At 38.2% G+C, this 13,135-nt stretch overlaps 1 protein-coding gene across 1 annotated transcript in view; it reads right to left on the reverse strand.

The window, feature by feature from the left end:
* Positions 1–13,135, reverse strand: part of NKD1 (naked cuticle homolog 1) — a 167,833-nt gene that overhangs the window by 18,247 nt on the left and 136,451 nt on the right. Inside the window, 2 exon segments of the mRNA XM_019535741.1 lie at positions 5,447–5,542; positions 8,137–8,243. Coding sequence (XP_019391286.1) covers positions 5,447–5,542; positions 8,137–8,243 — 203 coding nt within the window.

Below are 13,135 nucleotides of genomic sequence, written 5' to 3' on the forward strand. Positions count from 1 at the left end.
ACAGTTTACAGAGCAAATTCTGATTGAGGACATCCTCATTCAGGGTATTCATTTTTTGCTTGTAAGAAAACAATGCCGAGGGAGACTGTACCCCTTGGTATTTCTAGACCTCAGATCTGCTTCTAAGCAGTAGGATTAGTTAACAACCCCAATCCACAGATTTGGGGTATCAAGGTAGGTTTTCTCATTCCAAATTAACTAAATAGAAGGATATCATTGCAACAAGAAGAGAAAAATTTAAATAAACAATGTATTTAACAATGAAAACAGAGCAAGCAATGCAATTTCATTCCTAGATATTAAAATATAGTGTGAAAGACAGATAAACAGGCAAACTTCTGTCTCCTAAATAAATTCAAGACACTAGTACAGTCACAATAAGCTTTGCTTTAATACTTCCCATCCATGAAATTTCACCAGTGATTGCAATGAGGTGCAAGTAAGGTGCCAGTAACTGCTGGCCATTTTACAATCATATTGTCTGGATGTTCCCTGTGAAAGTGCCAGCGCCATCTCCACTTCCCCTCTTGCCAGCTGCTCAGAGTACTGGAACTGCTCCAGCATTACACAGAGGTGACAAATGTAGTAAAAAAACCCCAAAATCCACAAGGTACAAGAATAAGACTTGAGGTTCAATTCACCTAATTAAGTCCCAGCCTGAAAGAAATCAGAATCCTCCTTCAATCTTTTCTCTAGGCCAGAGATTTGAGTGTTATTGCTGAACAGAAGTCTGGGGCTGAGTTTTGAATACAGAAAGAACTAATAATCTTTTCCTTTTCTGGCTAGAGAAATATGTACAAGGATGGACACAAAAAGAATGGAACAAGATAAATAAATGGGGTATTTAAAACAAGATTTAAGGAACACTTTTAGCATTAAATATAGATTAAGAAAAACCTTAAATATCAATTCTTTCCCTTTCCCTCTGAAAGAGAAAGTACAAATGTCTCATTTAGAAGCTTGCTTGTAGCTTGGTTTTGCCAGCATTACATACAGTAGGGTTCTTTATTGCAACATCAATTTTTTATACTCATTTACATTTTTGAAATGCTCATATTTGGAATTGGAAGGAACATCATTTGGTAACCAATCAGCATCCAAGCTAAAAACACTAGTACTTTTAACTCCTAACAACCAAGGCTCTTGAATACTTAGAACCCTGTAACTAAGTAACCCTCTGAAGGGATTATGCTTCATGGGAAAGAACAGATATTAAAAAAAGGGAAAACTAAAGGGTGTCATTTCTCAAGTAAAATTATATTCCGAGAACTCAATACAAAACCTCCCAGATCACAACAAATTAGTTCAATTATCCAAGTTTCAAGTATGATTACAAATATCCATGTGAAGATAATTACAATGCAGCTGTCAGTTCTCAAAAAGCTTACAGTACATAATGAATTGGACTCTTAATGGCCTATGGAATGAACGGGAAACATTATTAGACAACTTTTTAAATATACACATTAGAACTAGAAAGCTATCTTCACACACAGCAAAAGAACTATAAAATGTTTGTCTTATATCACATTAAGTACAGCATCCTAAGCACAGCTATCGAATGCTAATTTTATAATATGCCATTCCATCAATTATGCTTTGAAACACAGTCATATCACTTCATAGAAGCATGGCTATATTCAAATTTCTAATTGTAAAGAGCAGGCAATAAACCATAACACTCAAGAAGGAAATCATAGATACTTTCAGTTCAAAAGATATTGTTAAGATGCAGAGGAAATTTTGCTGGGATGGAACTTGAGCTCTCTTGTGAAATTTGTTATTAATACACTCGAAATTTTATCTAGTGACCAAATCTGTGCTGCTTTTAGAATTTTTCAGATAAATACTAAACATTTTTGCATCAAAATAATATCTCATTAACAAAAACTGGACTCCATCTAAATGCCTTGTGTTAGGTTCATTTTCACACTGTATATATCTTTGTAAAACATCTTAGAGATAAGGCCCGAGCTTTAAAAATAATTAGTAATTCAGTGGGCTTAATCCAAGACCCCAAAGAAGCCTTAAAGTTCTTTCACATCTAACTTTTTAAAGTGTCTGAGTTGGACACTCAAAAGAACAGAAAGTCAAATCCAAATTAAGGTTGTAGATGTCTTTACTTACATATTGCAACGCCCAAAATATAGGCATCTTGTCCTAGGAAGGAGATCCAAACAGACAGGTTTGATCCAAGCTGATCCAGCTTGCCCCACGCACGTGCCCAAGCCCTTGCCCCTTTTTCTGGTGCACCCTGCCCCTGCCAATTCCCACCCAGGCAGTAGGAAGGGTGCTCAGGCCAGTCCAGCCCACCCCCCATCCGCCAGCTGCTGCTCAGGAGAAGCCAGGCTGGGCATGTGCAGGCAGCATGGCACCAGTCTGGGGCTTTTGCTACACTTTTAGCTAAACGGCTAGGATGCTGGGATGAAATCTGAGACCGTTCCAGCCAAACTGGGATGTATGGTCACCCTATTTATACCTCTGTTTCCACATAAGAAAAACAGGATAACATTATTTAACTCTCTTTGTAAAGCACTTGGAGATCTACTGATGAAAAACAGGATATACAGTAACAATTACTGCTGTTATATTTTCCATGAGGAAAGGACATTTTACCTCATTTAATTCAACAGGGAATCCAAGAGCTACTCCTATCAAAATGTCATGGCAAACTCCAAATGTTTTTTTTTTCCATTTGTTTGGGATTTTTTTTGCTTTTTGTTAATCACTGCTTCAGTTCTGTTGCTTGGAAAAGCTTCCTGGGTCCTGACAGCATTTGTCCTAGTCTGCCAAGTAGGGGTGTAAATATTGGTTTAAGCATGCTTTATGCATTTAACCTCCTCTAATTATATCAGTTATATGGTTAACTGATAACACGTACCTAATCCCAGCCAGGGGGTGTGGAGCCGCAGGTGAGCGCTTTCCCTGCCCTGCCTCACCACAGGGGAGGGGCTGGAGCCACCTGCCCAGAGCCAGGGGCCATGAACAGATCCATCCAGGCACAGCTGCTGCTGGGAGCCATTCCCTGGGGCCTTTGATGGAGGAGTGGGGAGTCCTGCCAGGCAACACAGCCCATGTGAAGCAGTGGGTGGCAGTAGCAGGCAAGGGGCTTTCCCAGCCCGCTGCAGCCACTGGCGCATTGGAAGGGAGGGAGCAGACTAGCTACGGGTACTAGTCTCTTCTTGCCTGCCTCTCTCCCTTTCTCCCATCTGCCTTGTTGCCTTCCTGATCCTGAGGCACCATGCCACTTCCCTTTCCCAATGGACTGCATCCCATGCTAAATGTTAAGCAGTAATGTATTACTGGTATAAATATACTTATTATTTAAATATTTAACCTTTCACTTACTTCCAAGTGGGCACTGTTATAGGCAACAATCTTTCTCACTGTGGGCTTCATGCTGCAATGGGTCACTCATCCTGCCTGTGGACTCAGCAAAGTACTTAAGCTGTGTCCAGTGAATATAATGGAACTATTGGTCCATTTCATATTGAGCATAAGCTAGGTGTTTTGTTGGGTCCACAGAAAAATACTCAGAAGCTGGTAGAATTCAATTTTTTTTTGATAGGCAATAACCCAAAAATCACTGGACATCATTTCAAAACTAAAATTCTTACAGACTAATATTTGATGCTTGCTAAAAGCTATCTGTACCTGTTCATGTAAACATATATGTATTCAATGAAGAAAAATGAATAATTCAAATGACAATTTTAGGTTCAAAACCTTGGAAAACAAGTGTCAGACACAACTGGAAAGTTTTCAATGGCATACACATTTGTTCCTAGTCCTGACCATATGGGAAGAGATGGAAATTATCAGCCTATTTGGTCTCTTGGTCTGAAAGAATTTTTTTGGCACAGATTCAGAACCAAATATAGCAAGCCCCAGACCTCAGAGTAGTATAATTTTCAATCCCTGCACAGATTTGGTTTCAGTTAAACTGCAGTCTGCTCTTATAGCAAGGCAGAGGTAAAATTTGGCTGTAACACATGATCTAAGTACATTCAAATTAAGCTCTCTGGTGTACCACATAATCACAAATAATTATTGTGTACATACTTAAAAGCATATTCTCTGTATGTTCAACACATGGAACTCCCACTGACATTAATAGGAATCCTATGCTTGGGTATAAGGGACACTCTGAGCAGTTTTTCCACTTCTGAGAACCAGGTTGTTCTTGTGCTTCAGGCACAGGTTTAGGCTCAGAAGACCACGGTTCAATTTCAAATTCTACTGCAGACATCTTGCATGACTCTGGGCAAAGCAGTTATGCTCTGTGTGCCTCAGTTTTCCATCTAGAAAACAGAATGGCACTTCCTTTTACTCTACTTTGCTTCTATCTCACCACTTTAGATGTTAATCCTTGCTCTTCAAAGCAAAGCTTGCCTCTTTGTATGTGTTTGTAGAAATGCCTAACATCAGAGCACCCCAATTTCATTTCAGTCCTCTCTAGGTGCTACCATAATGGAAATAATAAAAACAGTTAAATGTTAATATTAGTAGTCCTTTAATATGGTTGGCTGAAAAATGTGAAAGTTCAGAAAGAGGTTTGTTTTCCCCCTGAAGAAAAATCTTACTGCTATTTTCTGGCTAGTACCACCACATTTTCAGTATTTATGCTACTGCTTTTTACTCAGTTCTTACTCATTTTCATAGGTGTCAACTTCAAAGCTGATGGAGAATGAAGATTACAAACTTTCAGTTAACCAGTTCAAGACACAGGAATGAAACAAGCCTTGTAAAGAACCAGTGACAGCACACTGTATGGCATTTCACTGAAATGTGATTTATTTTGGTTAGTAAGCTTTTAAAGAGGACTGTACACTGGTCCCCATTCTTATAAGGGAAGAGGATTTTTGGTTTTTTTATTTACCTAGAACATACAAGTTGAATGAATCCAACATGAATGCACTTTCTATTGAGAGCTATCCATTATGAGTCTGTGGTAGGTTTCACAATCTCTATCAGAGATAACCTATACTATGACAGAGATGGCAGCATGGATCTCTGCCCAACACCCAAGAAATAGTATAGTTTGTACTACTGGAAAGAATTTCAAAAAGCAACCTTGCCATTTGGTTAGCTTAACTCCGAAAAGCAGGACAGGAGCCAGACCAATATATGTCTGTAGGGGCTTATTTTGACAACACTTTTGGGGATCCAGTTGTTTCAGACCCTGCCCCCCCCCCCCAAAAAAAATGTTGGTCCTATTTTTTAAAGGCTAAGCCACGACATTAAACAGCAACCAGTTTAACAAGTGGTACAGTAATCCTGAAAACAGTAAACTACTGGTGGGGCTGTTTCTGGAAGGGAAGGGTCCATGGAAACTGCTGTTTAAGTTGGCAGGACACCTTTATTTCACTGCAGAAAAAATGTTCCTGTTATAATACACTTTTGTTAGCAAATGCTGCACAGAGAGGGGCAGCTTTACTTTGCTTACCTCACGTGTGACTCTTCCGTTGTTATCAAAGTCATACAGTGTGAAGGTCCATTCTTGCCTGTTATCTTCCTCTACAGACACATCACATTGCAATTCCTAAGAAACATGCAAAGAGCAACTGATTACCTAAAGCAAAAGGCCTATTTGCAGAGGAGGCTAACTCCTCTCTGTAAAAAGAAGCTGCTCTCTTTAGTCCTTCCTTTCTCGTGGGAGAAGGCATTCAGGATTTGTTCCTGGCAGCAACCCTCTGTCCTCTGCACAGAAGGAGTCTCTTGACAATAAGGTTCTTTTCCTAATTCCCCTGAGCTAAGCTGCTGGGATACTGAGAAATGCTTTCTACTTTGCTCTAGAAAATACAAAAGTACAAGAAAGCTACTTCTTGAAGCTCTGAAAATATAATAAGGTTTCCCATTAAAAAGGTGAGAAAGAAAAACTCCACTTAACTGAAGGAGAACAGAAAGGGATAACAGAAACAGACTCACAGTGTGAAACAATATGCCATTGAATCAGAAGTGGTAATTACTACAAAATGGACGCATGGTATTAACCCCACCCATGAAACCTGTCCCTGACACAGATACTTGATACACCATATCAATTTTGGCAACCCTTTGACATCATCACGCCACTAAAGTCACTGAACTTGAACCTGATTTGGAATTGGTAGGTAAGAAAAATAACCTAGGTAACATTGCCCGATCCTTATTTCAACTGTTTCATCTAGGAAGAATGTGATTAGAAGAAAGCCTGCAAGAATCAATTAAAAACCAACCAAAAAAAAAATCCTAACCAACAAAAGGTGCACTTATTCCTACTCTTATCACCTAGTTACAAGCCACTTGTTTTCTCAAGATCTGTACAATCAGTCATCCAGAGTCACAACAAGGCAAACACAAAAGTTACAGTGCAATTAAAATAAAAGCCACTGTACTCAAGTAAAATAAACAGCTCCAAATAGCTTCAGCATGATAGAGCTCAAAATACCTGGTTAATCTGCTGACTTGAAACCAATTCCCTACAGCAGTTAACGGTACCCCCATCCCCTGCTGAGTTCAAAGGCAGTCTTCTCTTAGTTGTAACAAGCCCTTCTGAAAGCTGCCAAGTGCCCCACACTCTACTGTGGAAACACAGTTTCATATTACACAAACATCCCCAGCACCTTTAGAAGCCAAATCACATCCACCTCAGATTTAGACTTCTTGTCTCAACACTTGCGTTTCTGATTCTTTTCTACCTGGTCATAAAATAAAAGCATTTATCATTCTCTCAGCCCCTAACTTACATGGTTAGAAAGCTTTGATTTGGAGAACAAGGAGAAAAAAAAAAATCAATACTTGGTTTCTTGCCGCATATTAATAGTTCCCTGTCCCACATTGCCTAACATAAGATCTTTATGTGAGGATGTGCACTACTCAGTTAATAACATGGCAGTCTTCCCTGCATTAGTCATGGAGCCTGGTACCAAGTGCTAACCTTTATGGCATGCCAAGAACTACTTGGGAACAAACACAGTCTTTGCCAGTATGGTACAGTTCCAGCCTAGCTGGCATCAGCCACGTTGACAGGTGTCCTCCAACTTTTCAAGCATCAAGGCATTGTTAATTGTAATTTATCATGCTTTTCATGTGTGCAAAATCACATGTATTAATCAAGGTAGAACTGAAAATTTGCCTAAAGTGTTATTCCCCTGAAAAAAGAGGGAAAGAAGCCATCCATCAATGTGAATAAACACACAGAAACACCAGAATGTTTGTGGAAAAGCTTGCTCCATTGAATCGTCCTTAAAACAGCAAAAAGTAATTTGCACAAGAGTGCTGAACCTTCTGTAGAGAGGCAGATGAATGTTTTAGTTACAAGGTGGCTAGATAGTTTTTCAAATAATAATCGATGAATGCAAAGCTCATTAATGTGACAGACTGACAGCACTGAAAGGCAGAAGTTTGCCATGTCTGCTGTAGCACAAAAAGATGAAATGCATGCTGTTCTCCCAGTACCAGTGTACCTCCCTATTCGCCAAGACAGACAACCCTCTAGCCGGATGACAGCATGTTTCAGTGCTCATATTTATTAAATCTCTCTCTTTATAAGCAAAACCTGCCAGCTAGGCACAATGTCTGGCAGTTATATGATGTTTTTAAGTCTAGAAGGAAGTAGGCCATCAGACTCATTCCCTGAAGGATCCTTTTCCTCCCGCCATCTAATCAGATGAACTGCCAGTACAGTAGGGTCAAGGTTATTTCACTCTGGAAACCCAAACATGAAAGACTGATGGCTAAGGCATCTTTCACAAACATCTTTTACATCAGCCAGATTTAGCTGAATATGATAGTCCATGAAAGCCAATAAAAGAATTTCATAACATAGTGGGTGGCACAAGAAATACATCAAAAGTACAGAACTAAGAGATAACAGCTCTCCCTTACTGTGCACTTTGGATCCTCCTGAGAGGTCACCATCATTTGGCTTTATTTGACCTCAGGAACAAAACTTGCTAACCATCTTTTAAGAAACAATGCACTGACAGTAGGAAATACAGACGATAAGCCAAATCCTGCTCTCTGAGACATATGCATATCCATTGTTTATAATGGGAGCTGCATAAATGTTCCAGAGGGCACCATTTGTCCACAGACTAGTTATCTGACTTAAATGTATCTGTAAACTGCAACCCTGGAAAACAAGGAACTTACTTCAAATTTTAGTTGCTTCTTGGAACTTGTACGTGTGTCATTTTCTTTTTCTGCTTTCTTTTCATCTCCACTGCAAACTCCATCTGTCTTCTCTGGAGGTAAAGCCACTGCAAAAATAATATATTAAAAAAGTTTAGAAGGAACTGCTGAAGTCATCTAACAGCACATCAAGTCAGATCCCTTGGTTAGAAAAGTTTCATTGTATTTAGGATGAAGTTTGATTTTGGCAAATTTTTATGATAAAGATGTTATTAAATTCAATTTGCTTTTGAATCCAATACATACTTATGTGCATTTTGATGGACACTTTACTAGCAATTCTTCTCTCAAGTACACTTTAATAGAATTTACATTAAATTCATATAGCATTTTGACAGTGCAAACTGACTCAAAACATTACTGTAAATTTGTTGTATATTTTTGTCTGTCTTTTTGCAAAACAGTACAGAACCACAACTTTCAAAAACAGAATTCACTAGAAGAAAATAAGATAACTAAAGCTGAAATAATGGTTATCTTCTATGCCAACCTCCTTCTTCAAAAACTCATACAACACTTTCTTAAATTCCTCCTAAGACAACACTTTCTATGCTGGTTAGAGCCATGTGTTGATTTATATTTTCAAAAAAGTTTGACCAACTTTTTGAGGTACACAAATATAAAGGAGACTTTTCCAAGATGTTCAGACTGAACTATTTGCACAACCATAACTTAAAAACACTTGTGAAAAGCTTAAACACTAGCATGTTTCAGAGTCCTGTTTATGGAAGGTAAGACTATACCAAAGCCCAATTACTTCTCTTTCAAGTCTGAGGCATCTACTGGGCACGTCTACATGTTCATTAATGTGCAGTAGTTACTGTGCATTTAATTTAGTACTTGTATAATCAAGTACTAAATAAACATGCAGTAACCAGAGTTACTGTACAATAGTGCCAGCAAACACCTTTTCTTAATGATCCTACTGAGCAGTAGCTTAATAATATTGGATAGTAGCATATTAGCATCGTCCATGAGTGTTTTAACTTTTGCAAATTCAGGGTCACATCTTCAGCAACAGCGTTCAATTTTCCCATGAAATTTTCCATTGGCAGATAGTCTTGCCTGATATTTTATGCCTACAATTAACTGCAGGTGCAAATACTAGATATCTAAATTCTTATCTACACATGCATATATTGTCAAGAGGCCTAGGTAAGAATATGTCCTTTAATGTTAGCACTGTTTCAGTTATACATGGACATCTGCTTTAACCAATCCATTTAACCTACTTCCATTTAAGAACCTTTTTCTTAAGAATGCCTAGATTAGAAATATCATCATTAAGTATCTGCTTAGCAAAAGGCATGTTTGTTGTAAAGCAGAAAATGACCTCCCTCAATTTAGAATGTGTCATTTAAAGCTGGGCTGTTAAAACAGCTATGTAGCTAGCACTGAAGATACACAGCGCTACAGAGGTGCCATACAAATTACCCCAAGAAAACAAAGGTATCAGTAAAGCAACTTAATCACATTCTTTGCTTTGCCCTGGACATTTTACTTAACAAAAAAAACAGGAAAATTGATTTTCAAAACCTTTTCTTAACATATTTAAAGTTCAGAATTCCAAAAGCTAAGGTTTCTATCACAATAAAAACTCAGCCACATTGCCCATAAGTACCACTTTAGTCTGGATTTCTCTGATAAATATATGCATTATTATAGTACTGCTTTCATTTTTAAACCTTTAGTTTACCGTAAAATGTATCGGCTGTACAGTAAAAACAAGTTAGCAATGAGGTAGAAACCTTAACCTTTGGAATTTCCTGGCTTACACATTTGATTTTGGAGTTTCAATGTTGTATTAATGTCAGCTTTATAAGACGCACACATGCAGAATTTACTATGCACCTACTCTCATACACACACACTATACTTAAATTATCACAAAGATTAATGCTCTACAAATGTCTAAGATAGAGATGTAGTCATGATAACCAAGCAAATTAAGGCTGTTAAAGAAGAAAGGTTCACTTCAAGAAAAACCTTGAAGAGAATGTTTTATTCTTGAAAACGTCAAGGTCATGAGGTCTACAAGATTGGACAGTAAACTGAGACACAAGAGATGTATTGAGTTTTTAGCTCTGCCACTGATTGTGTGTGACCTTACTCAGGTCTTGTCACTTCTCTGTGGCTGCCTTGGTCCATATTTGTAATGTAAGGGCAGGGGTTTTCTGTTTACAGTGCCTAAATAAGGGAGCAAGGTGGAAAACAACAATCTACAAAAAAATAATCCAGACCTGTGTTCTTCTAAGTAAAGGACATAAACCTAGAGACTATATTCTTTATTGTGATTTTCTTACAATGTACTACATTGGAAAGCTAGGCAATTCAAAGCTAAGGTATCACTTAAAAGGAATTTTAAAAATTGAAGATATGCATTTTAAGTCATTGAACAAACCTACATTTAACCCCTGTCACATCACCGGAAGAACACCCATACATGGGAAAGTAATATGGATCTCAGTAACACGCAGGACTATGCTATCAGTACCTGAATTATGGATATCCTTAGCCCTATGATGCCTGACTGAAATAGCCCTATTTCATGTAGTGAGTAGTTCCACTTACGTTAATGCAACTATCTGCGGAAGTAATTGCTCACCCATGGGAATAATGCATGCACCGTATGGTGACATATTTTAACTAAACTGTGTCTGTGTAAAATCCCGTGTATCTTGGCTTTAGAACCAGGGACAGACCCTGGGAAACATGTACTTTAGCATTCCATACATTAAGTACTATAGCAGGATGGATAAATTAGTGAAATATCTTTCGGACTCACCTTTCCCCAACCAAAGGAAAAGGACTGCATCTTTTGACATTACTCTTGAAAAACAAGAAGAGGGGAAATATCCACAAAGAGAATGTTTCTGTCCCCAAAACTCCTCCTGTAGGTTTTCTGACAAAAGAGTGAAGAGTCCTATAGGTTACCTCTATTCTCTTGACTCTGGTACTATGTTCTTTTGCTTCATGAATAAAAGTTCTGCACATGTGTGAAGAATATTAGAACTCCATTTCTCTGGGTGGATCAGAGAGGAGAACAGAGCCAATGCCACAGAGTTACTTTCTGATTTCAAGAGCTACACTTCCAGCATTATGCTTAATAACTTTTCTGGATGTATAGTATGTATGTTCAGATAGGAAGTTTTCACTTAAATGTATAATTTATGTAATGGGGAAAAGATCTGTTCTGACAAATTAGATTCCTCAAAATTAAAAGACTTCAGCTATCAGGGATGGAGGGAGCAAAACTTGCAATACATTCCTTGAGAGACTTAGTAAGTCAAAATATATTCCCTTCGACCTTTGCTGACCCTTGTGCCAGATTGCTCACTTGATTTGCTGCTCCAAGGAATTATCTTTTGAAATCAATTATTCAATTCTGAGCTCTGACAGAATAGGGAAACCAAATGATCTTATCCCAATGTAATGTTTCATTCAAGAAAAAACAGAAAAAGGCCTAAATGAAAGGACTTTAAATAATATAATAGACATGGTTTGGATGCATGCATATATGGATTTTCTCTATATAAATGTATACAAACACACGTGTATAGACAATGAACTATTTTATAACCTATTCTGGAATATTTGTTTCTACTGTATTGTCTGAAACCAGATCCTTAACTATGTGCTTTGCTTTTTATTTCTGTACTTACTCTTGAATGATGATATGCTTTGGTGTCTGTTGCTCAGTTTCATGAAGGAGGCACACATGTTGCATTTATTTATAAATAAAATGTGAATGTCTGCTGGGGACAGTTAAAATTGGCAGCCTTGTCAACAGAGATCTGCCAGAGAGCAGCATGCCAAAGTTCAGTTATATTCACAATGTGAACTTCCTCTCAGTCTTGCCAATGATATTAAACTGGACCAGACTAGATCTCTATCATGAAGGAGGGTGGAAAATTAATAGACTCATGTTTTCAGTGTTTATGCCATCAGAAATAGGGCTACATACATTATATCATCTGTGCTAAAATATTCACTTGCTTCCCTACTCAGTTAACAGGGCCCTCACAAAAGGAACACACTGCGTACACACGCGTATGGAAACCTACCCTTGTTATGAAAATCCACAACTGAAAAAATGTATTTTTATTACTTCTCATGGGAATAACCATATGCTGTCAAACACAATGTTCCCTAACAGAATGCTGCATTTGTTGAAATACTGCATATGTTTCCTTATAATGTTCTCTTTTCTTGTTCATTATTAATGGGTTTGTATCCACTGCTATAACCTTAAGACACTATAAAAATATATCTGGATAACATTTGAGATTGGAAAGACAATAAAGGAAAAATATTAACTTGGAAAAATTGTGAAATACCATTCTTTCATGAAAGACAAACTAACTGGCTTAAGTGTACTTGCAGATGTTTTTCTCCATGGACTGTTAATTACTACCACCTGATTGCTCATAACTGAGACAGAGAGAGCTAGTAACAGTTTAAAGATACTCATCTATTGACACCAAGACTGTGTTCAAACTTTTACTCCTTTTTAAGAACAGAAATAGATAACGATACCAACAGTTCTTTATGGCTAGGTACAGACATTTAAAAAGCCCAAGGTGGAATTGAACTAAATTATGAAGTTTTCTGTAAACAGAATAATTTAGATCAGTAGCAAACAGAACACACTTTCGCCCTTTGCGTGGGGGAGGGAAGGCAACCTTAGACCAGATTCTGCCATTATAAACCGGTCTGTGTGTGCCAAACTTCTGTTCTCTTATAAATCGGTTCCCAGTCACTCATACCTAGGGACCTACGGAACTCAAGGCCAGCCAATTTCGCAGAGAAAATATGGGCCCAGCAGCCATTTTCATGGGCAGAGCATGACAGCACCCCCATCTCTGATTGGCCAAGGGGCCTTGGTGGCCCCACCCAGCACTGCTGATTGGCTGCAAGAGCTATCTGTCATGTGGCCCTACCCCTTGCCACTGACTGGACA

This window comes from Crocodylus porosus, unplaced genomic scaffold (assembly GCF_001723895.1).
Source record: "Crocodylus porosus isolate Cpor-Errol unplaced genomic scaffold, CroPor_comp1, whole genome shotgun sequence".
NCBI classification, from domain to species: domain Eukaryota; kingdom Metazoa; phylum Chordata; order Crocodylia; family Crocodylidae; genus Crocodylus; species Crocodylus porosus.